The following is a 26603-nucleotide window of genomic DNA, read 5'->3' as shown; positions in this document are numbered from 1 at the left end:
GGGCTCAGATATGAAGGGGGGCTTCGGATGTGATAGGGTGAACTCTTGACATGTAGGGGAACCCCTGGTATGAAGGGGGAAGATGGTTGTGTGCCTCTGACTTGGAGGACATCTGATGTGATGAACAAGCCTCTGATATGATGGGATGGGGGCTTCTGATGAATAGGGGGGACTCTGATGTGATGAGGAGCCTCTGATGTGAAGGGAGGTTTCTGTTGTGATAGGGTGAACTCTGAGATGAAGGGGCGGATATCGGACATGAAGTGAGGGTTCTGATGTGAAGGGAAATAGAAAAAACTATTTTAGGTAGAGAGTGTAATATTAGTGCAAAAGTCTGCAGTCTGCCAGCATCCTATATATAAATGGAGAAAAAAGATAAGTACCCATGGTGCACCAAAAAAACCCTCATGGACTGAAGGCAGAACCACATATGAAACGATGTCATTAAAAAGTCGATTTTTTTTTTTTTTTTTTAAACCTCAGAAAAAACGGACCAAAGTCCTAAAAAAATTACATTACAGCAAAACCTCATACTGTACATGTGTTGACATCATCATGGAATAATGCTCAAAATACCTCCTTTGCACCATCAGATACATCCAAAGGGCTGCCAGTGCTTGAGACCTGGTTTAGCCCATATGAATTTATTTGATGAAACCCAACATGTTTCGGACTTGTAGTCCTTCCTCCGGGGTGGTAGTGGGTATTGAGACTTATAAAACATAGATATATAGAAAGACTGTACAACTATAGAAGGTTTTTCACCTTTAATGGAACAATGCATTTAGGTGAAAAACCGTCGGGAAACATCATCCAGTAGGATGAGCATGCTGGAAAACAAGCAGCTGAGGAGAGATCGTTGTACTAACTTTGCATAGTTGGTACAGTTGGTCTGACCAGAGCTGACAGTGTGTACCAGGATTTAGAATCACTTACGACAGCACAAGACCAGAAATTTGACACTCCCGGAAGTGTCAGATTCTGAGAAGTCTTTGGCAGTTGTTTCTCATTATTTTTCTAGGTAATATTTCCAATTTTATTTTAGCAACAGTCACTTTAAAGGAAGTCCAGCCTGAGCTCGTTAGGCTGGGCATCTCCTATGGATCGCAGTTAATGTTGCACCCGTGACCCGTTTTCACTGAAGTCCGCTCTCTGTTGACGTCAGAGGAATTGACCCAGGCACCGCGTCATCCCAACAATGGAAGTCTGGATCCGCCAGGTGCCTGGACTGATACCCGTCTCAGCGAGCCGCTGAGAGCCAGAGACGGCCCCTCCCCTCCACAGCTCCGCACTCCAGTGAGCATGAGGGAGCAGAGTGGAGAGCTGCTGATTGACAGTCAGCAGCTCTCTGCTCACGTGGCTTTGAGAACCGAGCCATCGGCAATGTTCTTTCGCTTGGTTCTGTGTAGAAGCGCCGGGGGACAGATGCTGCAGTATATGATACTGAAAAAAAATAATCCCTTCTCTTTTAAGTCAATTCAAATGTAATGTGTTACAATTGGTATTTGTTCTTGGCACATCTTTGCAGTTATTTAAGGAATAAGCACAGTGAAATACTGTTTGGCTTGTCTTTATTATGTATGTATGTGTTCAGATTAGGATAATGGGATGTACAGGCGGGCAAGCGATTTATAGGTGATGAATATTTTATGATATTGGCACTTCCTTACCAATAAATGTTTTCCTAGGATGTTATAAGTGCTGAGTTCATCCATAAGCTGGAAGCCTTACTGCAACGTGCGTACCGCCTTCAGGAGGAGTTTCAGGCCTCGTTTGGGGCGTCCGATCCAGCATCATTGGCTAATGACATTGGTAAGTCATTTTAAACTATGCATTCTCAATAGTGGTATACTACTAGTAGAACAGCTTGAAATCTATTGTTATATTATCTCCCTCACATTTATTCACAGCAGATATCCAACAGTGCTGCCAGTTAGAGCTGCACGATTCTGGTCAAAATGAGAATGACGATTCTTTTGCTTGGACTAAAGATCACGATTCTCAAAAACTGAATGCCAGAACCCCCCCCCCCCCCCCCAAATAAATAAATAAATAAACCTGTGATTTATCTGAAAATTTCAATATATAAAAAAGAGACCAGTGATATGTCTATAATGTTAAAGACCATATAACTCCTATGAAAAAAGCAGAATCAAGCTTTGATTCTGCTTTTTTTTATAGGAGTTATATGGTCTTTAACATTATAGACATATCATTGGTCTCTTTTTTATACATCAGAAGCAGTACCGCCAGCAACCATTGGGTGGCGCATGGATATACACACAGTTGTACAGATCTGAAAGAGAAGCCCAGGCATCCATCCAGCGGCGCAGGCTGCTGACGTCAGTTCCGATATCGGCGTCATTTGCGTTCCACGCTGGTTACGTGGAACCGGCCATGAAACGGAAGAATCGCAGGTCATCCCGCGGGGAGAATCGAGATTGCGATTCTCTCCGCGATTAATCGTGCAGCTCTACTGCCAGTCGGACCTGTTTTTTAGACAGTGGGACTTGGAGAGGGAGGCATTTAGGCAGCTTAAAATGGGTCCTAGACAGAGTTATATTTTGCTGGTTCAGACGGGACTGTCTGAATTTTCATCCCTGGGAGGTCATCCACGTTCAAATTACCGTATTTATCGGCGTATAACACGCACCCTAACTTTAAGAGGTACGTTTCGGGGAAAAATCTTTCCACAGCCCCCTGCGTATAACACGCAGGCACAGTTTACCCTCTATTTTCAGGGTAAAAAAGTGAGTGTTATACGCTAATAAATACAGTAAGTTAACCCCTTGGAGCTGGCTCTTTAAGGGGTTTAGGATGCCAGGAGGCGGGGTGAAGTTTTTAATCATGTGACCGCCCTGATTGGCTGTCACGGTGATCACATGATCAGATCACAAACTGCGATCAGGAGCTTTCAGTTAGCCGTCCATAATTGTGCCTGAAGCATGCAGCTTTGCACAGCTTTTTTTGCACGCCAATATGTGCCCGCTCGGCACCAAGTCCCACCCGCCCAGAGGCCATATATTTTTGGAGGTTAACCATTAGATTGACTTCTTTCAAGCAGACAAGCTGGAAAACTTTTGCCAGTCAGCGGCTGCTGATCAGTGTATTCTGACAGCAGAGTCCCGCTGTCAGAATAAAATGGCGGTGGGGAGGGGGAATCCCTTCATCCACACCTCGTTTGTAGATGAACAAAAAATAGTCATCTATGTCTAACTTAACCCATGGGGCTGATTTACTAAAACTTCATCGGACAGCGCAAAGTAGACGAACCGGAGAGGGGGAGAAGGACCGGCAGAGGGAGAAGACATTGCCAGAAGAGGGACAAGAGCGGGAGCTGCCTTAGTAAAATATTTAAAAAACTTGTGTAGTGTGTTTATTTTTGACATTTTTTTTTTTTAGGTGAATGGGTAGGGGTACCATGTACCCCATACTCATTCACCTAGGCTGGGGGGCCGAGATCTGGGGGGCCCCTTATTAAAGGGGGCTTCCAGATTCTGATAAGTCCCCGCCTGCAGACCCCGACAACCACCGGGCAAGGGTTGTCAGAAAGAGTTGTCCTCATCAGCATGGGGACAAGGTGCTTTGGGGTGGGGGGCGCAAAGCACCAAAGCCCCCCCACGTTGAGGGCATGTGGCCTGGTATGGTCCAGGAGGGGGGGGAGCTTGCTCGCTCGTCCCTCCCCTTTCCTGACCTGCATGCTCGGATAAGGGTCTGTTGTTTTTGCGTGGGGGGTTCCCCTTTAAGTTCCTACCTAGACCAAAGGGTCTGGTATCGTCTTGGGGGGAACGTCACGCAATTTTATTTTTCTACATTTTGGCCGGGGTTCCCCTTCAAGATTCTCGGCACATAAGTCGCACCGCAAGTCGGGCGCTTTACAGGTGCTTTTTTTTAACGCTAAGACCCCTTTCACTCTGGGGCGTTTTTCAGGCTCTTTAGTGTGAAAGCACTCAGACTTTCACATTGGGATTGCAGATGCAGCTTCTTTCAGGCACTTTACGGGCGCCTTTTTTAACGCTAAAGCGCCTGAAAAACGCCCCAGTGTGAAAGGGGTCTTCATTCTAATAGCAACCAGATACAAAGGAGAATTGGGAAGCTGCAATGACCTCCTCTCTCTCCATTTATCATTGTTGTAGTGGGAAGTAGGGAAGCAGCCAGGGATGGTGTACCGGAGTCTGGATAGTGTTAATCCGGCATTCTCTGCCAGCAGAAATGTTTAGTCTGGGAGACAAGTAATGTGTTCATGAGAAATGTAAAGTGGGTGAATCAGAGCGACATGACAGCCAATGACCGCCGCTGTGTAAGCGAGGAGCGGAATCCAGAAATAGAGCCGCCTATCATAATGAGAACATCACTATGATCTAAAGATTCAAATAAAACCCGAACATGCATTCCATTATATGTGCCTGCTCTGTATCTGTGAATGCCATCCAAAATGAAGAACTCTGTTTTAAATGGATCCTCATAGTGCATCATATATTCATTTCCACATTGTATTTTATTTCCAGCCTACTCCTGTTAATCTGAATGATCTTGAAGTTTGTAAACTTGCTTTGTGAAGATCCCCAAAAGTTTACTTCCTTGAATTCTGACACATAGTCACTATTGCCCTGTGAGTAGCACTGTTATGTCACACATTTCACAGAGCCTGCCTTCTGATCTACAGAGTTCCTGAGAGGAGGAGTTTCAGGAGGCAGAGTCGGTACAGGAATGACAGCTTGCAGGCAGCAAGGTATTATGGGATATGTAGTCCTTAGAAACTGAAAGTAAACAGCAGAAGTGAAGCTGCAAAGTATGCAGGGAATCCAGGAAGTTGTGGAAAGAGACTACTAGTAGATAGGCAAAACTCACAACATGAAAGGAGGATTTTTCAATTAAGCTTATATTCGATTGTCGGATTGTGTTGGTAAACTGTGACCATACATTTCCTTTAAAGTAATATTAAAGGTTTGGATATTTTTACATAAAAATAAACACGTCATACTTAAAGTGCAGCTCCACCCAAAAAGGGGAAGCTCTGGTTGTTTTCCTCCTTCCCTACCCCCCTTCGCTGCCACATTTGGCATCTTGTGGGGGGAAATGGGTACATGGTTTTGACAAGTACCCACTCCCACTTAATGCTGAGTTTGCCACAGCGAACTCAGCTGGAAGTTCAGTCCTCACGGAAGTTGGTCCATTGAGAAAGCGCAGCGCGATTCGTGCATGCTCAGTAGGAAACCAGCTGTGAAGCCGCTGGCGCTCCTAGCCCCTCTTTCATGCCGAGTGCCCCCAAAGCAAGCAGCTTGCTATGGGGGCACCCAGGCAGGAACGCTCCAGACCCGCTGATCTGCATGTCTATTCACACACACAGCCATGGCTCTGCCCCCCTCCCTCACCTCTCTCTCCTCATTGGCTCACTATCTCTGACAGCAGTTGGAGCCAATGCAACAAGGTAAAAAAATTTAGCCTTTTAAACCACTTTAAAGTGGAACTTCAGTAATTTTTTCATCTTTCCATCTATTAAATCTTCTGCTCTTGAGGCTTTGATACTGTAGCTGCTGACTTTCAATACATGGACACTTCCCTGTCCAGAGAGCCCGCAATGTCGGCACCCCAACCAATCTTCGGATCGGCTGTCAGGTGCAACCGCCGCCATTCCTGTTAAGGGAATCCGACAGTGAAGCCTTTCGACTTCACAGTCGGTTCCCTACTGCGCATGTGTGAAATTGGTCCAACGGCGGAGGAAGGAGGAGGCGGCCGAACTTCTGGGAGACGGTGCCGCAGCCCGTCTCCCAGAAGTGGGGAATGGTACATGTCAAAAACGGGTATCTGTCCCCCCCCCATAAAAGGTGCAAAATGTGGCACTGGAGGGGGGAGGAGACGGATAAGTGGAAATTCCACTTTTAAGTGGAACTCCGCTTTAACATTGTAGAGCTTCTGCTTTCGAAATGCCCTACTTGCAGAAACTGTTTTTTTTTTTTCTTCTTCAAATCATGCTGCACTGAGTCGCATGGTGCTGCAACACCATGTAATTTGGCAAACGTGAAAAGGCATCACTTTTTTGGATGCATGGGGGGTGCCATTAAGAATTAATGGCACCCCAAGAGTCTACTAAAGAGCAGGATGTATTTGCTTACGGGTTGGAAATGCGCAACAACTATGCATATTTTTCAGACCCACACAAATGTAAACGTAGGCTTACCTGGGTCTTATTACTGGAAGGTAGGACAAACTTTCCAATCGTGTGATCAGTCTGATTATCTGCCACAGTGGTCACATGATCAGGAGCTCGTCTCACCAGCTCACAAACTTAAAAAGAGACCAGGAGGGAGGGCGTTCTCAGCACAGAAACTTTGGCCACCATGGACGCATTTGTGCGGCATGTCAGCGTTTAGGCCCACCTTCACTGCTGCCACGTAAAGTTAATTAATATTTCTATAGCTCTTTTGTCACTGGGCACTGGGGCTTTTGGGGCAGATGCTGAGCCTTTCATCTTGGGTGGGCACAGTAGAATACCTTACTAAGGGCCAGTTTTAGATGAGAGCTGATTACCCTAACAGCATGTCTTTAGAGCGGGGATATGCAATTAGCGGACCTCCAGATGTTGCAGAACTACAAATCCCATGAGGCATAGCAAGACTCTGACAGCCACAAGCATAACACCCAGAGGCAGAAGCATGATGGGACTTGTAGTTTTGCAACAGCTGGAGGTCCGCTAATTGCATATCCCTGCAGAGTGTGGGAGGAAACCAGAGTACCCAGAGGAAACTTACGCAAGCAAAGAGAGAACCTACAAACTCCATGCAATTAGTGTCCTAACTGGAGTCCGAGGACCCTAGTGCTAAAAATGCTAACCACTGAGCCACCATGCTGATTGTTGATTCATATATGTTTGTGATGGTTACATAAGAACTGGTTTAATTTTTATTTGATCCTTTTTAAAAGATGCTATGAAGTTTAGACCCATGTCTAACTCTAGGTTATGGGAGTCAATCTCCATTTCATCAAGTTGTATCTGTAAGAATAGATGTCCAGAGTACCCCACTCCCCTTACATCAGATGTCAAGAGTCCTCTACCTTCCCTAACATCACAGTGCACCCCCCTATGCTTCTGCCAGGAAGAAGCTGGGAAGCACCGAGTGCAGAGTTCTGTCCTCCTCTCTGCTACCAACCGCTGAGGTGGGGAAGGGGGCGGGGGGCAGATATAAGCCTTTCTATGGCTGCATGGAGAACTGGAGGATCCGGTGGAGGAACTCTGTCGTCCTCTCTTGGCGGCTGGGGCTGACACGGCGGGTGGCGTCGGCGACTCTGGACGCGCGGCGTGCCCTTCCCGTGGATCGCCCCAGCTGCGGCGGGTGTCTCTCCCCCGCCGAATACTGACAAAAAACACAAACTCCTGCGCACAAGTGGGATCCTTGATGATTGGTCAAATGTCTACATACAGTTCTCCTTAGATGTCAAAAAAACCCGTAGTAACAGAGGCCTTGCTGCCCTTCATGGATGGGGGAATCCTGATAGAAGACAAAAAGGGAGAAAGAAAGGCGCACCAGCCTCGTGTACTACCGTTTGGCAAATTTTAATGGAAAAATAAAATAATGAAAACTACTCACAAACAAAGAATGATAAAAGGCTTGTCAAACGATAATTGAAATACCCCTCAAACCACACTCCAGAATGTAGGGGGGGGGGGTGGCGAGGTGCGTTGCTGCTGGCTTACGCGTTTCGAGGTGACAGAGACCTCTTCCTCAGAGCCCAGCAGTGCATGACCATCCACTTACACTGATTAAATAGGAACACATGTAGGCCCAGGCACCGCCCACCACCGACCACAGAAACACTCCCAGGGGCCGTCCAGACTCCACCCCCAAACAAGCAAAGACAAAAATGAAAATATAAAAACAACAATAAAAATAAAAATAAAATTAAGATGATGATGGTAGCTGGAAGTATTGCTAATGAAGCCGAGGGAGAATGTGCACAGCAAAAATAGTAGTACTGATAGTAGTAATGATGCTAAAGAAAAGATGTATAAGGTAAAATGAAAATCAAATACATACAGAATGTGTATATATATAAATATAAATATAAAGACATATAGACAAGTATATGGTAGTACTTGCTGATAAGATGCACAGGGTGGGGGAGGTGTACTGTAGATCCGACGATGAGGACTACAACTGCACCTACTGCACATCATATTCCTCAGTAAAGTGATCGCTGATGACAGAGGGGAAAGAGATGTACATAAAGGGAAAATCATGGAGTGCACATGGGGAAGGGGAGAGAGGGAGAGAGAAATGATGGGCAAAGACAAGCATAAAGCATAGACTACTTACATGGATGGCTTACACAGAGAAGAGGAATCTATAGGACCGATAGACGAACATCTCTCCTGCTAGGGAGTCGTCACCGCTACCGAGGTAGCCAAGCAGGGGGCGATTCAATCGCCATGTGCTGCTTTAGATGGAGCGCAAACAGATCCGTCTGCGCTCCACAGGCTGGCGCGCCGTCTTGCCGCGTCATCGGCCATCGCCTACTTCTCTGACGGATCGTCAGAGGGAATGCTAGAGACACCAGGGCTCAAAATCCGCCATGTTTGCGGGGCCCGAGTGTCGAAAGAGGAAAGTGAAAATGCTGCTGACTCAGTCAGACAAGGTGGGGCAAAAATATGTGGAGTTGCTGCAGAAGAGGTGCGAGGGCCACATGAAATGGGCTGGAGGGCCGGATTCAGCCCCTGGGCCTTGTGTTTGACATATGTGCTCTAGGTGGTCCTCCATTACTATGACTTGGCTTACTGGAGTCCCCAGGCTAATAAAACTTTGAGAGCCACCACTGCAAACCATAAAAAAAAGAGAGGGTGTGACTTGCCAGGGACCCCCTTCCCTTTCAGAAGGATCTTTGATTAGTCAGGACATTTCCTAGCAGATGCTGGTGAATTATTAATTGGTTTAGCACATGCTGGTAATGAAGTGTTTGCTCACGTGTCTCTGTGGTGCTGGGGAGGGGAGAACACTGTCCAGGTCCTCCTAAAATCCTAGCAGCTGACAACATATCCTATAAATAGTTGAAGCTGGATCTGAAAAGCGCATCTGCTTCAGATGGGGGAGTCGTATGTATTCTTAGCCCACACATAAGAGGAGAGTCATTCAGAGCTGTAGACCTATTATAAATCTGACTCTTTGAAAGTTATCATATGATGAGAGCATGCATCATCAGAGTTATTAAAAAATAAAAAAACACATAAAATGATCAATAGATCCACTGATATAGGAAGACAACGTTGTATGGAAATTGCACATTTTGCTACGTCCCCTCACATCTCCTGAGCTTCCCTGTCAGAAGATCTGCTCATCACATTCAAAGATCAATCCAGATTGGGTAAGGGATCCACCATTCACATTTTGCGTGTCGAGATCTCAAGTCGTACTTCAATCGCAAAACGCATACTCTGGTACCATTTAATTTTCAATGGCACCTAAAATGTGCGGTTTTGCAGAAATAAAAGCTTGTCGCCCAAGAAGGAGCAGAAGCTTCTTTTGGGTTACAAGTTTCACGCGTTGCACTTTGCCGTGATTGTTGTGTGACTTATCGCACGATAATCGTAGAAAAAACACACAACGTTTAGGTGCCATTGAAAATGAATGGCATCTGAACCGATTGGAGATCGCAGGCAGAATTGCAGCGAGATCCCAAAATGCCAAATAGAGCCTTGGGGCCAGTCTTGACTTTTATAGGCAAAGTCAAGATTTGCATATAACCTCAACTGCCTATTTCGGCATTTACTACCGTATTTATCGCGGTATAGCGCGCTCCTGCATATACCGCGCACCCCTAAAGTTGCCCCGAATCCTGTGGAAAAAAAGTTTTTTTTGTACTTACAGTTTTGGTGTCTTGCGCGGCGGCCTCGTCGGGTCCGGCGTCCGTCTGCGGCTTCGGGTGTCCTCTTCGTCGGGTCCGGCGTCCTTCTGCGGCGTCCTCGCGTCCTCCCCGCTCGTTTCCCGTGCCGGGTTTGAATACTGCGCCGACATATACAGAGCGCAGTACACTCGTGTATTGTCGGCAATGCTCGGCTACTCTCGCGCTGACGTCCTGTACGTCCAGGACGTCAGCGCGGGAGGAGCCGAGACTGCCCGACAATACACGAGTGTACTGCGCTCGGTATATGTCGGCGCAGTATTCAAACTCGGCGCGGGAAAGCGGGTATTGGCGTATACCGCGCACCCACGATTTTGCCCTGATTTTCAGGGCAAAAAAGTGTGCGGTATACGCCGATAAATACGGTAATTGGTTTGACATGTGTTCACTGTTGGCAACCTCATGTTCATTGTCTCGTAACTACAGGAGAGTCAGGACGCTCTCTACGTTGCAGATAAAGGAGCTGTGTTTTAGTGGGTGTCCTGACTCTCCTGTAGTCCAAGGGAGGGGGCAAGCACGACGCTCCACACCAGGGAGAAAGCCTTGCATTACGGTGTGTTGTTACAGACAGAAGAACAGGAAGCGAGGATTTCTCAGAGGAAATAAGGACATTTAAAAGCAAAATGGAAGGATGAGATAAGTGAAGGAGGACTACACTAAGGTAAAGGAAGCTATTTAGGAAAAAAAATGGTTGTCAATGGGTCACAGAAGTGCAGTTCGTTCTTGTGACCTGTTTTCAGCAGACAGCGGGCTGAAGCTCCAGAGCTGGTCCAGACTTGAGGAAAAAAATTGCGTCAAAGTCAAAATCCGCCCACATGCCTGGGCCGACGCCTGACTCCGCCTCTCAGCGAGCCGCTGTGAGTGAGTGGACCTCTCCTACCCCCTCCACAGCCCAGTGCTCCAGAGCAGAGAGCCACTGACTGACGGTCACCAGCTCTCTGCTCAGGGAGCTTTGTGAACCGAGCGATCAGCAGTGTTTGATCGCTCGGTTCTCAGTGTTAGGCCCCTTTCACATCTGCGGACCGTATGTCTGTATTTCATCCATCCGTTTTCGGATGAAAACAGACATATATGTATCCCTATGGGATTGCCGATCTCATCGGTGTCCACTATGCTCTGATTTTGCAGATGGATGAAAATCCTATTTTTCCATCTGTCTGCGGATCGGATCGGGTGAACACGGACAGACTGTCCATGTTCATCCGATCCCCCCATAGGAGAGCGGAGATCTGACAGGGAAGTCCCTACAGATCGCCCTGTCATCTGCCGGTTCAGCGGGGATCAACGGAGCTGAGAAAGTGGGTGTTAAAGGTACGGATCCCTCACGGGATCCGTATGTGTGAAAGGGCCCTTAGAGACGGCAGGGGACAGATGCAGCATCAGACCAATGCTGCATCCACTTGTGCAAGTATAATTCTGAAAAAAGCAAACAAAAAAAACCCCATGGGCATGGGTCTTAATGTGTATGTGTGTCAGTGTATGTTGCCCCAACATTTTATATTCCTGATATGTGTATTTGTTACCATGTACTTGTGTTAAAAAGTATCCTGTTCTCTTTACATAGCTTTCTTTGGGTGAAATACCCGGTGATCATACCAGTCCCCTTGCATTCCTATTTGTTTTAAACTGACCACAATAAGCATATAAGCACATCCATCCAAGCATGGTCAGTTTTCTTCTTGGCATTCTTTTTTGAAGCACAGCCTGTCTGTACTCTAAGGTCAGACTTGTGTTGACAGTGGAGATCACTGGAGTAATGGTGTCTGCATTAGTGATTTCCAGGTTCATGAGGGGGGGGGGGGGGGATCAGCCAGGTATGGTATACTATATACCTAGATACACTGGTTCAAGTTGGACCAATGCAACTATGTGTATAGCATATCCATACCTGGAATCTTTCTTTATTTTCCTTTGAAATGTTTTAGGTCAGGTAAAAGTCTCCTTTTTTTCTTTTTTTTTAACCAAACTTGTAGTCTGTTCTATGGTCATGGCATACACTTTCATTTTCTAATATCGGCATTAAAAATAACAATACAAATAATATTTGTACTTGTCAATCTAATATAAATTTACTTAAAAAATCCCTTTTTTATGTTGTGAGTTCTCCCTGTCTTGCTGGTTGTCTCTTCCACAGCTTCTGGATTCCCTGCATGTTTTGCAGCTTCTCCTCTGCTGTTTACTTTCCGTTTCTAAGGACTACATATCCCATGGTACCTTGCTGCCTGCAAGCTGTCATTCCTGTACTGACTTTGCCGCCTGAAACTCCTCCTCTCAGCACCTCCTGTAATTCGGAAGGCAGGCTCAGTGAAATGTGTGACACGTCAGTGCCTACTTACAGGGCATAGTGACTGTGTCACAGATTTTAAGAAAGTTGACGTATGGGATCTTCACACAGCAAGTTTACAAACGTCTTGATTGTTCAAATTAATATGAGTTGGCTGGAAATAATAAAAACGCAATCTAATACATGATTTTACATTTTGACCATAGATACGCTTTAAATAAACCTTTTATTAAGCCTTCACAGCTTATAAATTGGCCCCATCACAACAAGACAGAACATAATGGGATTGACTTACTAAGGCCCCTCTCACACTGGGGTGGGAGGTGCGTCTGCGCTATTTTTAGCAGCGCTTTAACCGCAAATTTCACAGCGCTATTTGGCCGCTAGCGAGGCGGTTTTACCTCCCGCTGGCGGCCAAGAAAGAGTTAAAAACCGCTGCGAAGCGCCTCTGCAGAGGCTCATTGCTGGCGGTATAGCCGCAGTGTCCCATTGATTTCAATAGGCGGGAGCGGTGGAGGAGAGATATACACACCGCTCCAAAAATGCGGCTAGCAGGACTTTTTTTTACCGTCCTGCTAGCGCACTGCTCCAGTGTGATGGATTGAAATTCCCTGCTGGACTGTCCAATTTTCGATCCATCTTTGGCTGTACCCTGCAGTGCCATGGGAGGGAGAGTGATCCTGTTCTTTTGGGCTGCACATGCGCTGTGTTTATTCTTTAGCTGCCGAGGTCATCAGTTAACGCAACGGCAATGGCTCCATCCCAAGTCATTGTAGGGACAGAACAGCCATTGGAGCTAGCACCTCCTAGTGCTACAGGAACACCGTCCTGTCCTTTTGGGCCGCACATGCTCAGTGTGTACTTTCTCCTGTCGCAGCTGCTGATCTCATTATAGGCAACAGGAGAGAGCCAGACAACTTTCTCTGTAGAATGAAGCAGATTTGGAAAGAGAAAATTTTGGCTGATAAAGCATATATTGTACAATTTCATAACTTGCATCAGACCCCATGACACTGATCTGTAATACATGAAATGGATTATTTCTAAATTCCTGTAAATGAGCAGATCTCATTATTTTGGCCTTCTCAACTTTTTGAACGTTCTCCTGATACCTCCATCATAGTCCCTGTCTGTCTGCGGCGTGCTGGATCTTTCCTTCCTTTTTCTTAGAATAACCTGTCACTGAATTTTATATACGGACCAGATCGTTTATATTAAGAGTTCTCTATGCAAAGCACGCGCCAGTAACCACAGCCTCAATCTGATTCCCCCGCATCACTGCACTTTTCTGCACCAGAGACCCTTAAGTTAATTTTAGCTCAAGATGGCCTCCTGCCACCTTCCTGTCCTCCATCTGCCACAGCTTCTCAGACACATGTGTCCGGCTCTGGTCACTCCAGAGACACGTGTGTCTAACTTCAACTGTTTACAACTTACACCTTGGTCATTCACAGTTTACTCAGAGTCACGCTCTATTTATTATAGCTGCTCCCTGGTGACACCATACTTCTTTTCAAACCAGTGTAAATTTATTTTGTGACAATGTTTTTTTCTAGTTTCTCTCTCCCTCTCTCCCTCTCTCTCTCTCTCTCATCTCTCCCTCTCTCTATCCCTCTCTCTCCCTTCTCTCTCTCTCTCTCTCCCTCTCCATTGCTCTCCCCTCTCTCTCCCTCTCTCTCCCTCTCTCTCCCCTCTCTCCTCTCCTCTTCTCTTCCCTCTCTCTCCCCTCGTCTCACCCTCTCTCCTCTCTCTCTCCCTCTCTCTCCCTCCTCTCTCCTCTCTCTCTCTCCTCTCCTCCCCCTCTCTCTCTCTCTCCCCTCTCCCTCTCCCTCCCTCTCTCTCCCTCTCCCACCCCCCTCCCCCCCCTCTCCCCTCTCTCTTCTCTCTCTCTCTCTCTCTCTCCGCACTCCCTTCTCTCTCTCTCTCTCCTCTCCCTCTCTCTCTCTCCTCCCCCTCCCCTCTCCTCTCTCTCTCTCTCCTCACCACTCTCTCTCCGTTCCCCCCCCCTCTCTCTCTTCTCTCTCTCTCTCCTCTCTCTCTCTCTTCTCCCTCCTCCCCCCTCTCCCTCCTCCCACGTCTCCTCTCTCCCCCCCCCTCTCTCCCTCCCTCTCTCTTCTCTCTCTCTCTCCCCCCTCTCCCTCCCCTCTCTCCCCCTTCTCTCTCCCCCTCTCTCTCCTCTTTCCTCACTTCTCTCTCTCTCTCTTCCTTCCCCTCTCTCTCCCCTCTCCTCATCTCTCTCCTCTCTCTCCCCTTCCCCCTCTCCCCTCTCTTCTCTCACTCTTCTCTCTTCTCCCCCCTCTCCCCTCCCCTTCCCCTCTCTCCCCCGCTCTCTCTCTCTCTCTCTCTCTCTCTCTCTCTCTCCCTTTCCCCCTCTCCGCTCTCTCTCATCTCTCTCTCTCTCCCTCCCCCTCTCTCTTCTCTCTCTCTCTCTCCCTCTCTCTTCTCCCCCCCTCTCTCTCATCTCTCTCTCTCTCTCTCTCTCTCTCTCTTCTCCACCCCTCCCCTCTCTCCCCCCTCTCTCTCCCCCCCTCTCTCTCCCTCTCTCTCTCTCTCTCTCTCTCTCCTCTCTCTCTCTCTCTCTCTCTCTCTCCCCCCCCTCCCCCTCCCTCCCCTCTCTCCCCCCTCTCTCTCCCCCCCTCTCTCTCCCTCTCTCCCTCTCTCTCTCCCCCCCTCCCCCCCTCTTCTCTCCCTCTCTCCCCCCCCCTCTCTCTCTCCCCCTCTCCCCCTCTCTCTCCCCATCTCTCTCCCCTCTCCCTCTCTCTCTCTCCTCTCTCTCACTCTCTCTCTCTCGCCCTTCTCTCCCTCCCCCCTCCCCCCCCCTCCCTCTCCTCTCTCTCCCTCTCTCTCCCTCTCCCTCTCTCCCTCTCTCTCCCTCTCCCACATCTCTCTCTGTGTGTCTCTCTCTCTCTCTCTCTCTCTCTCTCTCTCTCTCTCCCATGTCTCTCTCCGTGTTTCTCTCCCACGTCTCTCTGGTAGCATTAGATAAGACAAGGGCATTGCAAGGACAGATTAGGAATAGATGCGGTATATCCGCCAATGGGCAGGGATCTTCCTGTTGGGAGAGCCTATTTGGGCGAGGTTAGGTGAGACGTGTGTTGTACTGTCCAGGCTGCTGCAGTTTGGGCCCATCCCAGGGGCATCTGGCTACTAGGCTGTCTGAGGGACTATCCAGAAGCAAGAGAACAGCGAAGGGTTGGGATTGCCGTTTGCAGCCCAACCACAGGTTACGGTTCTGCCGGCTGGAGAACCTGTCATGGTCGGAGGTAGAAGGGAAGCTGTCACCACTAAGGGACCAACCAACTTATTACCAGGGACCACAGTGAGTAGCTGAAGCAAGTACCGGAGCAATAATCTAACCAACCGGGGCCGGTGAAGAATTGGGAAACTTCAACAGGTGTCAAGCCAGAGACCCAGCCAGCGAAGGTGACGCTTGCAGAGCAACCTTACGTGTCAAGTCAGGGACTGAACAGGCCAGTGCGGTGATGCTTGAGGAGTATCTTGGATACCAAGCTAGGGACCCACCAGGGAAGCGGGTGTGACGCTTGAGGAAGATACTGAGAGACAAGATTGGAAGAGTTCAGGAGATCCAGTGGCAGTGGATCAGCAAGTCTAGTGAGAGAGACTGAGAGCTCAGTTGAGTGAAGATCTAGAATAGTAGATTGTAGAGGAAGTAAAGAGTTCATTGTAACCTTCATTAGAAACTGTTTAATATTGTTGCCATAGGAAACAGCGTGTCTACACATGCAGATGTGGTGCTTTTCCCTGCATGGCTGTTCACCTATAGAAGTCTCGGAGTCTGCTTATTAACCTCTTAAGGACCGCTTCCTGCACATTTACGTCGGCAGAATGGCACGGCTGGGCACATGCACGTACAGGTACGTGCTGTGCTAGTGTCCAGCCGTGGGTCGCGCGCTCCCGCGGCGCACGCCCGCGACCCGGTCCGAAGCTCCGGGACCCGCGGACCCGATCGCCGCTGGAGTCCCGCGATCGGTCCCGGGAGCTGAAGAACAGGGACAGCTGTGTGTAAACACAGCTTACCCGTTCTTCACTGTGGCTCCGTCATCGATCGTGTGATCCCTTTTATAGGGATACACAATCGATAACGTCACATCTACAGCCACACCCCCCGACAGTTAGAAACACATATTAGGTCATACATAACTCCTTCAACGCCCCCTTGTGGTTAACTCCCAAACTGCAATTGTCATTTTCACAATAAACAATGCATTTAAAATGCATTTTTTGCTGTGAAAATGACAATGGTCCCAAAAATGTGTCAAAATTGTCCGAAGTGTCCGCCATAATGTCGCAGTCACGAAAAAAATCGCTGATCGCCGCCATTAGTAGTAAAAAAAATAAATAATAAAAATGCAATAAAACTATCCCCTATTTTGTAAACTCTATACATTTTGCGCAAACCAATCGATAAACGCTTATTGCGATTTTTTTTTATTTATTTTTTTACCAAAAATAGGTATAAGAATTCGTATCGGCCTAAACTGAGGGAAAAAAAATGTTTTTTTATACATTTTTGGGGGATATTTATTATAGCAAAAAGTAAAAAATATTGCATTTTTTTTTCAAAATTGTCGCTCTATTTTTGTTTATAGCGCAAAAAATAAAAACCGCAGAGGTGATCAAATACCACCAAAAGAACGCTCTATTTGTGGGGAAAAAAGGACGCCAATTTTGTTTGGGAGCCACTTTGCACGACCGCGCAATTGTCTGTTAAAGCGACGCAGTGCCGAATCGCAAAACCTGACCGGGTCCTTTAGCTGCCTAAAGGTCCGGGTCCTAAGTGGTTAACATCGCAAATTCCTACTGAACGGTGTCTTGGCCCTAAACTCTCTCTCCCACAGTTCTGTTTAACCGCTTAGCGACTGGCACACGCACATTTACGTCTACACCTGGCACAGGCAGGCAAATGGGCGTACCTGTACGTCCCTTTAAATTTGCCGCCCAGCGGGTGCTCGCGTGCCGCATGCCTCGAGTGCTTTTGCGGCCGCGATTGCAGTCGGCAAAGGCAGACCAGGGAGATGCCTTTTGTAAACAAGACATTCCCCTGTTCTGCCTAGTGACCATGCCACTGATCAAATGCTCCCTATGATCGGGATCAGTGACGTGTCCCCCTAACAGTTAGAATCACTCCCTAGGACACATTTAACCACTTCAGCGCCACCTAGTGGTTAACCCTTAACTGCCAGTGTCATTTTCACGGTAATGCGTTGCATTTTTATGGCACCGATCGCTGAAAAAATGACAATGCATGTGTCAAAAGTGTCCGATGTGTCCGCCATTAAGACGCAGTCACGATAAAAATCGCAGATCGCCGTCATAACTAGTAATAAAAAATATATAATAAAAATGCCATAAAACTATACCCTATTTTTTTGTAGACGCTATAACTTTTGCGCAAATCAATCAATCAATATACGCTTATTGCGATTTTTTTTTTTTTTTTACCAAAAATGTGTAGAAGAATATATATTGGTCTAAACAGAGAAAAAATTTGCTTTTTTTTATTTATTTTTTTATTTTTTTAAATGGGGATTTATTATAGCAGAAAGTACAAATTATTGCTTTTTTTCCAAAATTGACACTCTATTTTTTGTTTAAAGCACAAAAAATAAAAACCGCAGGGGTGATCAAATACCACCAAAAGAAAGCTCTATTTATGGGGAAAAAAAAGGACGTCAGTTTTGTTTTGGAGCCATGTCGCACGACCGCGCAATTGTCAGTTAAAACTACGCAGTGGTGAACCGCAAAAAGTGCTCTGGTCTTTGGCCAAATTGGGGTGGCGGAACTTGACTGGCCTGCACAGAGTCCTGACCTCAACTCGATAGAACACCTGTGGGATGATTTAGAGCGGAGACTGTAAGCCAGGCCTTATCGTTCAACATCAGTGCCTGACCTCACACATGTGCTTCTGGAAGAATGGTCAAATTTTCCCATAGACACACTGGGTGAGCCAACTTGATATTGAACCCTACGGACTAAGACTGAGATGCCATTAATGTTCATGTGCGTGTAAAGGCAGGCGTACCAGTACTTTTGGTAAAATAATGTGTGCATGGCTTTTTTTCAGCAGGAACGCGGGAGAACGCAGTTCCGGCACCTTCTGAACTGACTGTATGTAATAGCAAGGGATGCTGGGGTGTGCTGCAGGGTATTGATGCTCACTGCTGTGGATCTATTTTTGCAGGGGGGTCTATTGTTGCTGGTGGGGGACCTATTGTTTCTAGGGGGGTCTTATGTTGCTGGGGGGTCAGTTGTTGCTGAAAGTGATCTACTGTTGGGGGAGGGGTCTATTGTTGATGGCAGCCAGAGAGTCTATTAATGCTGGCTGTACGGGGATCTATTGATTCTGCCGAGAGTATATTATTGCTGGCGGGGAAATTTTGTTGTGGGTGGTCCATTGTTAGGGGGATCTATTGTTGCTGGCTGCGGGGGATCTATTTTACTGCTTTTCTTGATATCATTACCAAATTCCATATAAATTACTTAGCACCACAAAATGATACTTGGTTCTATATTGTCTAAAAGGGGCGATACTTCGAGGTGGGTAGGGGCGGAGAAAAGGGGTGACTCGGAAAGGGGGAGTTCCTGCACCTATTGTCTGAGGAAAAAAAGCCCTGAATGTATGTCTCTGCAGTGGATCTGCCGGTGAGCCTGTTCTTGGGTTTGGTTGTGACAGGAAAAAAAGGTGTGTGTGTGTGTGTGTGTATATATATATGTGTATATGTGTGTGTGTGTGTGTGTGTGTGTGTGTATATGTGTGTGTATATATATATATATATATATATATATATATATATATATGTAGCAGTGTGTTGCTACGAGTTACTAACATCTACGCATATTCACCCTGCTGCCAGACATCCATACGTCACACTTGTAGACAATGAAGTCTTTTGCTTTGTTGTTTTATTTGGGGGATTGAACTTGGTTGGGGAAAGGATATGGGATACCCATAGAACAAATTGGTATTTGCCATGTTGGAGCAGATCCAGCTTTACATGGACAAATGGTTTACTCGTTATCTTTACAAATGATATAGCGGTTTATATGTTACACTCCTCAGATGGGAAAAAATGGCGGACCCTAATCCTGACAGACTTTTCACCTCAGAACTTTCCCGCTTCTGCACTCTCCCTGCAGATTTTTACCTCAGGACACTTCTCCTGTACATCACTTTCCTGTCACAGCATTAGACATCCTGTCCCGCCATCTTCAGCTCACTAGGCCTTACTCTGAATAAGTCCTAGTAGTTTCAATTGATGATCCTAAGGCTTAATTTCCATGGTCGTTTTTACAGCCACTTTTTTTAGCCTTTTTTACAGCTTTTATTTTTTTTGTGAGCTGGAGCTCAAAAACGCAGCGGTAGCGTTTTTGCGCGGTTTTGAGTGTTTTCGAGCGTTTTTGAGTGTTTTTTAACGTCTGGCGTTTTTACAGCTCTAACGCTGGAGCTTCAGAACGCACTGGTCCTGTTTTTTTTTTTTTGCAGCTTAAAAATGGCTCAGCCATCTACAGCTCAAAAACGTCATGGTGGGCATGAAGCCATAGACTAACATGGAGAGCCGTTTTTAAGCTGCAAAAAACGCTCAAAAAAGTGGCTGTAAAAACGTCCAAAAACGTCCATGGAAATGAAGCCTTAATAGGCCAGGGGTCTGCAGTACAGTACACCTTCTTGTGAAGTACATGTCAGTCACACCCACTGCTACACTAAGCCCTGGTTCACACTGTTGCGTTTTGACATGTAAAATCGATTGGCATTTGCCGGCAATGGCACTATCCTAATTGGTGCGCCGCACCGATTTTTAAAAATACGTTCCTGTACTACTTTTTGCAATTTCGGATTTAACCACTTCAGCCCCGGAAGAATTGACTGCGCAATGACCGGGTAATTTTTTGCTATTCGGTACTGCATCGCTTTAACTGACAATTGCGCCGTCGTGCGACGTTGCACCCAAACAAAATTGATGTCCTTTTTTTCCACAAATAGAGCGTTCTTTTGGTAGTATTTGATCACCTCTGTGGTTTTTATTTTTTGCGTTTTATAGACATAAAAAGAGCGACAATTTTGAAAAAAAGCTTTATTTTTTACTTTTTGCTATAATAATATCCACCAAAAATATATATAGAAACAGTTTTTTTTTCCCTCAGTTTAGGCCGATATGTATTCTTCTACATATTTTTGGTAAAAAAATCGCAATAAGCGTATATTGATTTATTTGCGCAAAAGTTATAGCGTCTACAAAATAGGGGATAGTTTTATGGCATTTTTATTATTTTTTACGAGTAATGGCGGTGATCTGTGATTTTTGTAGTTACTGCGATATTGCCGTGGACACATCAGACGCTTTTGACGATATTTTGGGACCATTGTCATTTATACAGCGATCAGGAAGCAGTAGATCACTGTCCTGTCACTAGGCAGAACAGGGACTTGTTTACATAGGCATCGGTCATTCTGCCAACGTATATGTACGTGAGGCAGTCAGCAAGAGGTTAAATTGACATCTGTACAGAAACCTGCACAAATGTCTCTAAAAATCGCGGCCGAAATCGGGACTGACAGGCGGGAGAGAAATTGTGCGAGTTCAGCTGAACTCGCATGGCTTCACTCCCGCAGCCCAGTGTGAACCTGGGCTTAAAGCAGAGGTCCATCTCATTATAAAATATTAAAAGTCAGCAGCTACAAATATGGCAGCTGCTGACTTTTAATAAATGGACACTTGCCTGTCCAGGGTGCCCGCGATGTCGGCAGCCAAAGACAAGCAATCACTCATCTCTCGGCTATCACTCATCTCAGATTCTGCGGCTATCTATGCCCGGAAGTGGGTGCAAATACCTGTATTATATAGGTATCTGCACCCCCTCCCCCCTGAAAGGTGCCAAATGTGACACCGGAGGGGGGGGGGGGTGGGTTCTGAAAAGCGGCGGTTCACTTTTTGTGTGGACCTCCGCTTTAACCACTCACTGCCCCCAGATCAAAAACAAAAGCACGGGCCTAGCTCGCAGCATAGGCCTGCCTAAATTTACCTGCACTGTCAGCTAACACCAAAACCTCACATCTAGCACCTACCTATGGTAGAGGGTGATATATATAGCGGCGCAGTGTATTGCTGGGCTTAATAAATGGACTGTAAGGCCTCGTACACACGATCGGTCCATCCGATTACAACGGTCCGAAGGACCGTTGTCATCGGTTAACCGATGAACCGGACTGATGGTCCGTCGCGCCTACACACCATCGGTTAAAAAAACTATTGTGTCAGAACGCGGTGACGTAAAATACAACGACGTGCTGAAAAAAACGAAGTTCAATGCTTCTAAGCATGCGTCGACTTGATTCTGAGCATGCGCGGGTTTTTAACCGATGCTTTTGCATACTAGCGATCGGTTTTGACCTATCGGTTAGGCGACCATCGGTTCAATTTTAAAGCAAGTTCTCATTTTTTTGACCGAAGGTTAGAGAACCTATGATGCCTACACACGATCGGTTAGGACTGATGAAACCGGTCCTTCAGACCGTTCTCCTCTGGCGATCCTATCGTGTGTACGCGGCCTTATGCTTAGTACACACAATAGGAAAATGGGGCGAATGTTTGTTTAGTGTTTTTTTTTGCATGCTGCTCTTATATTGAGTATGAGAGTGTTATGCCGCGTACACACGACCATTTTTCATTAAAGGGAAAATAGCCATTTTTTTAATTGGTCGTGAAAAATGGTCGTGTGTAGGCTCCAGAGCATTTTTCTCGAGAAAAATGGGCGTTAAAAATTTAGAACCTGCTCTATTTTTTCTTGACGTTTTTCACGTTGTGAAAAACATTTGTGTGTACGCTTTAACGAGGGAGAAAACACGAATGCTCAGAATCAAGTCGACGCATGCTTGGAAGCATTGAACTTCATTTTCCTCTGCATGTCATTGTGTTTTTTACGTCACCGCGTTGGACTCGATCGTTTTTTTAACTGATGGTGTTTAGGCACATCAGTCTGCTTCATCGGTGAACTGATGAAAACGGTCCTTAGGACCGTTCTCATCGGATGGACTGATCGTGTGTACGTGGCCTAACCATAAGTGAAAGAAGAAAAGTTTTTGTGTTTTCATTCATATTCTCTGATGGCCAAGAAATCATAAATTCTGCCAGGGCATGTAAACTTATGAACACAACTGTGTGTGTGTGTGTGTGTGTGTGTGTGTGTGTATATATATATATTATAGTGTGTGTGTATATACAGTACAGACCAAAAGTTTGGACACACCTTCTCATTCAAAGAGTTTTCTTTATTTTCATGACTATGAAAATTGTAGATTCACACTGAAGGCATCAAAACTATGAAGTAACACATGTGGAATTATATATAACAAAAAAGTGTGAAACAACTGAAAATATATTTCATATTCTAGGTTCTTCAAAGTAGCCATCTTTTGCTTTGATTACTGCTTGGCACACTCTTGGCATTCTCTTGATGAGCTTCAAGAGGTAGTCACCTGGCGCAGCACCCCATCACTCTCCTTCTTGGTCAAATAGCCCTTGCACAGCCTGGAGGTGTGTTTGGGGTCATTGTCCTGTTGAAAAATAAATGATGGTCCAACTAAACGCAAACCGGATGGAATAGCATGCCGCTGCAAGATGCTGTGGTAGCCATGCTGGTTCAGGATGCCTTCAATTTTGATTAAATCCCCAACAGTGTCACCAGCAAAGCACCCCCACACCATCACACCTCCTCCTCCATGCTTCACGGTGGGAACCAGGCATGTAGAGTCCATCCGTTCACCTTTTCTGCGTCGCACAAAGACACAGGGGTTGGAACCAAAGATCTCAAGTTTGGACTCATCAGACCAAAGCACAGATTTCCACTGGTCTAATGTCCATCCCTTGTGTTCTTTAGCCCAAACAAGTCTCTTCTGCTTGTTGCCTTTCTTTAGCAGTGGTTTCCTAGCAGATATTCCACCATGAAGGCCTGATTCACACAGTCTCCTCTTACCAGTTCTAGAGATGTGTCTGCTGCAAAAGGTGGAAGAACCCAGAATATGAAATATATTTTCAGTTGTTTCACACTTTTTTTGTTATGTATAATTCCACATGTGTTAATTCGTAGTTTTGATGCCTTCAGTGTGAATCTACAATTTTCATAGTCATGAAAATAAAGAAAACTCTTTGAATGAGAAAGTGTGTCCAAACTTTTGGTCTGTACTGTACATATACACAATTGTATGCGTGTGTATGTAATATGGTATTAGCTACGCAGATTTGGCCAGCTCTGCTACTGATTCCAAACTGCCTGAACAAGAGCCTTTAGGATCCTGAAGTATTATTTGAATAAATGCTGCAGATTTAAAAATATTTTAAATTATTTTTAAAATTTGCATTAACATGTTAAAGCTTATATGAACTTTTAGTTTTTGGGTGTACATAAACTTTATGAATCCATAAGGGAGCAATGGCCCTGTGAGCAGACCCCAGCAGGTTAAATAAATGGCTAGAGTTCCTCTAACAATTGTTGATGGTGCTCACATTCATGTATATATCCAACAAAAAGTTTTAAGTTGCATGTAATATACTTAACAGATGAGAAGTGAAAGTCTGAACCCTTGGTATAAGAAACTAGATCCAGTCCGAAGCTCTGAACACCGCGAATGTACGAAGAGTTCTATGAATTATGATAAATTGCGGGCTCATTCTGTGGCCATTCTCCTCGGCATGTCCTTAGTAACCTGTCATTTCGGGGGAGCTCTGGTTTCTGTGGCTGGCAGAGGTAGCACAGACTTTGCTTTTGTAATGTCTGAAGTTTAGACATGTTGATATATAACACTGTTCCTCCAGAGCTGATCTCAGGACTCCGGATAGTGGAAGTGATCCAACAGGTCAGAATCGTTCAATTAATTCACCATACAAGTCCATGAAAACTCGGGCATTAACGTTCGCTGTGTGCACAGGAAGCAGCATGATTTATACTTCTGGTTTAATAATTCTACAAATATTCATCAAATTGAAAACTAAGATTATTTGCGTGAGTCAGCTGAGGGTGCAAACGTCTATTCTTGCGCAAATTCCTGGAGGAACTTTATGCTGGATGTCATAAATCAGTTTTGTAAATGGACTACATTAGCCAACTTTGGCTGTGTCATCTCAAGCTAAATAACTACAGATCTAAAATGCATATACAGGAATTGTTTAACCTGACAAAAGTAATGAACATACAATGGTGACCAACTTGCCCTTGATGTTGCATAGTTAGTCTCGGTGAAAAAAGATACAAGTCCGTCCAGTTCAACCATAAAACAAAATAAATGAATAACAAAAATATCGTACAATCCCATATACCCACTTCTATACCCACAGTTGATCCAGAGGAAGGCGAAACACCCCAGCAGAGCATGATCCTGATCCCCCAAGAGGCAATCGGATATTCCCCGGATCAACTTTACCTATAAATCTTAGTACTCAGTTATATTCTGTACATTTAGGAAAGTATCCAGACCTTTCTTAAAGCAATCTACTGATCTGGCCAGAACCACCTCTGGAGGGAGTCTGTTCCACATTTTCACAGCTCTTACTGTGAGGAAATCTTTCCGTATTTGGAAATTAAATCTCTTTTCCTCTAGACGTAAAGAGTGCCGCCTTGTCCTTTGTGTTGACCATAAAGTGAATAACGCAACACCAAGTTCACTATATGGATCCCTTATTTGTACATGTTGATCATATCCCCGCTTATTCTCCTCTTCTTAAGAGAGAATAAATTCAGTTCCTCTAATCTTTCCTCATAGCTGATCTCCTCCATGCCTCATATCAGTTTGATTGCTCTTCTCTGCACTTTCTCCAGTTCCCCGATATCCTTTTTGAGAACTGGTGCCCAAAACTGAACTGCATATTCCAGATGAGGTCTTACTAATGATTTGAACAGGGGCAACATGATATCTCTCTCTCTGGAGTCCATACCTCTCTTAATACAAGAAAGGACTTTGCTCGCTGTGGCCTGTGTCTATGCAATGATTGTGTAACCTCACTGCATCCTAACTGCCCTTTGGACTACATTACCACCCTGGTTATGTCTTGTCTGAGCTATTTTATGAACCTCCTGCTTGAAGCAGGACCTTCCAGTTGAACTTTCACTTCAACCACTCGTCGACCGCGCTATAGCCGAATGACGGCTACAGCATGGTTGTCCAGTTCTGGGAGGGCGTCCCCTTATATTGGTTGAACTAGATGGGCTTGTGTCTTTTTTTTTTTGTTTTTTCAACCAGACTAAATGTGTAACAGATAGTCAACTGTTTGTTATAACGTTTTATTCATCTTATTTCCCTGTATGGACAGCTTGGGGCCTCTTTGTAAGTTTTGATTGGGGGACAGAGGAGTGGCAAGAGAGGCTTCAGTATGTGATGCAGGTGAAAATGTGCTAAATAAATATAATTGGGGCATCTGTACTTGTAAAAGCAATAGCAGATATATTATTTAAGCCAATGTGTGCCTAAAGTTAGACATTATGGGCCATATTCTGAGTATAGTTACGACGGAGTATCTCTCTTTTTTGGCCCGCGTATCTATGAGAGTGATTCTTAGAATCATTTTCGCATAGATACGCTTAAAGTGGAGGTTCACCCAAAAACTAAATTTTTAACATTAGATTGAGGCTCATTTTGTCTAGGGGAATCGGGTGATTTTTTTTAAAATCGAAGCAGTACTTACTGTTTTAGAGATAGATCTTCTCCGCCGCTTCCGGGTATGGGCTGCGGGACTGGGCGTTCCTATTTGATTGACAGTCTTCCGACAGGCTTCCGACGGTCGCATACATCGCGGCACGATTTTCTGAAAGTAGCGGAACGTCGGTGCCAGGCGCTGTATAGAGCCGCACCGACGTTCGGCTTCTTTCGGCTACTCGTGACGCTCTGTATGCGACCATCGGAAGCCTGTCAATCAAATAGGAACGCCCAGTCCCGAAAACCATACCCGGAAGCGGCGGAGAAGATCTCTCTCTAAAACGGTAAGTACTGCTTCGATTTAAAAAAAAAAACACCCGATTCCCCTTGACAAAATGAGCATCAATCTAATGTTAAAAATTGTTTTTCGGGTGAACTCCCGCTTTAAGATCCGACATGTGTAAGTCATTTACACTGTCGGATCTTAAATTTAATTACCCAGCCGGCCGCTAGGTGACGTTTACGTTCAGGTCTCATTTGTTTATGTAAATGAGCCTGATACGCCGATTCCCGAATGAATTTGCGTCGCGTAACCGTTGCTAACGTCGTTTGCGTAAGCGTATGGTTACCCCTGCTATATGAGGGGTAACCTTACGCCAGTCCCACGTACGCCATGTTAAGTATGGTGTCGGGTCCGCGTCGTCTTTTCCCGTCGGGTACGTCGTTTCCCTAAGTCGTTCTTGAATACGACTTTACATCAATGACGCACACGTCGGCGTC

General features: G+C 45.7%; 1 protein-coding gene across 3 annotated transcripts in view; it reads left to right on the top strand.

Annotated features, from left to right (window-relative positions):
• The window catches only part of MIGA1 (mitoguardin 1), a 118312-nt gene that overhangs the window by 49182 nt on the left and 42527 nt on the right, over window positions 1-26603 (top strand). For all 3 annotated transcript variants that reach the window (XR_005750640.1, XM_040360659.1, XM_040360658.1), the window contains exon 7: window positions 1689-1812. Coding sequence is in view for 2 of the 3 variants with exons in the window: in XM_040360659.1 (XP_040216593.1) it covers window positions 1689-1812 (124 nt within the window). In the remaining variant the exon portion in view is untranslated. The remainder of the gene's footprint in view (window positions 1-1688; window positions 1813-26603) is intronic.

Source organism: Rana temporaria, chromosome 7, assembly GCF_905171775.1.
Source record: "Rana temporaria chromosome 7, aRanTem1.1, whole genome shotgun sequence".
NCBI classification, from domain to species: Eukaryota; Metazoa; Chordata; class Amphibia; order Anura; family Ranidae; genus Rana; species Rana temporaria.
Note: the sequence above shows the minus strand (reverse complement) of the source record. Positions and strands in the feature narration are given on the sequence as shown.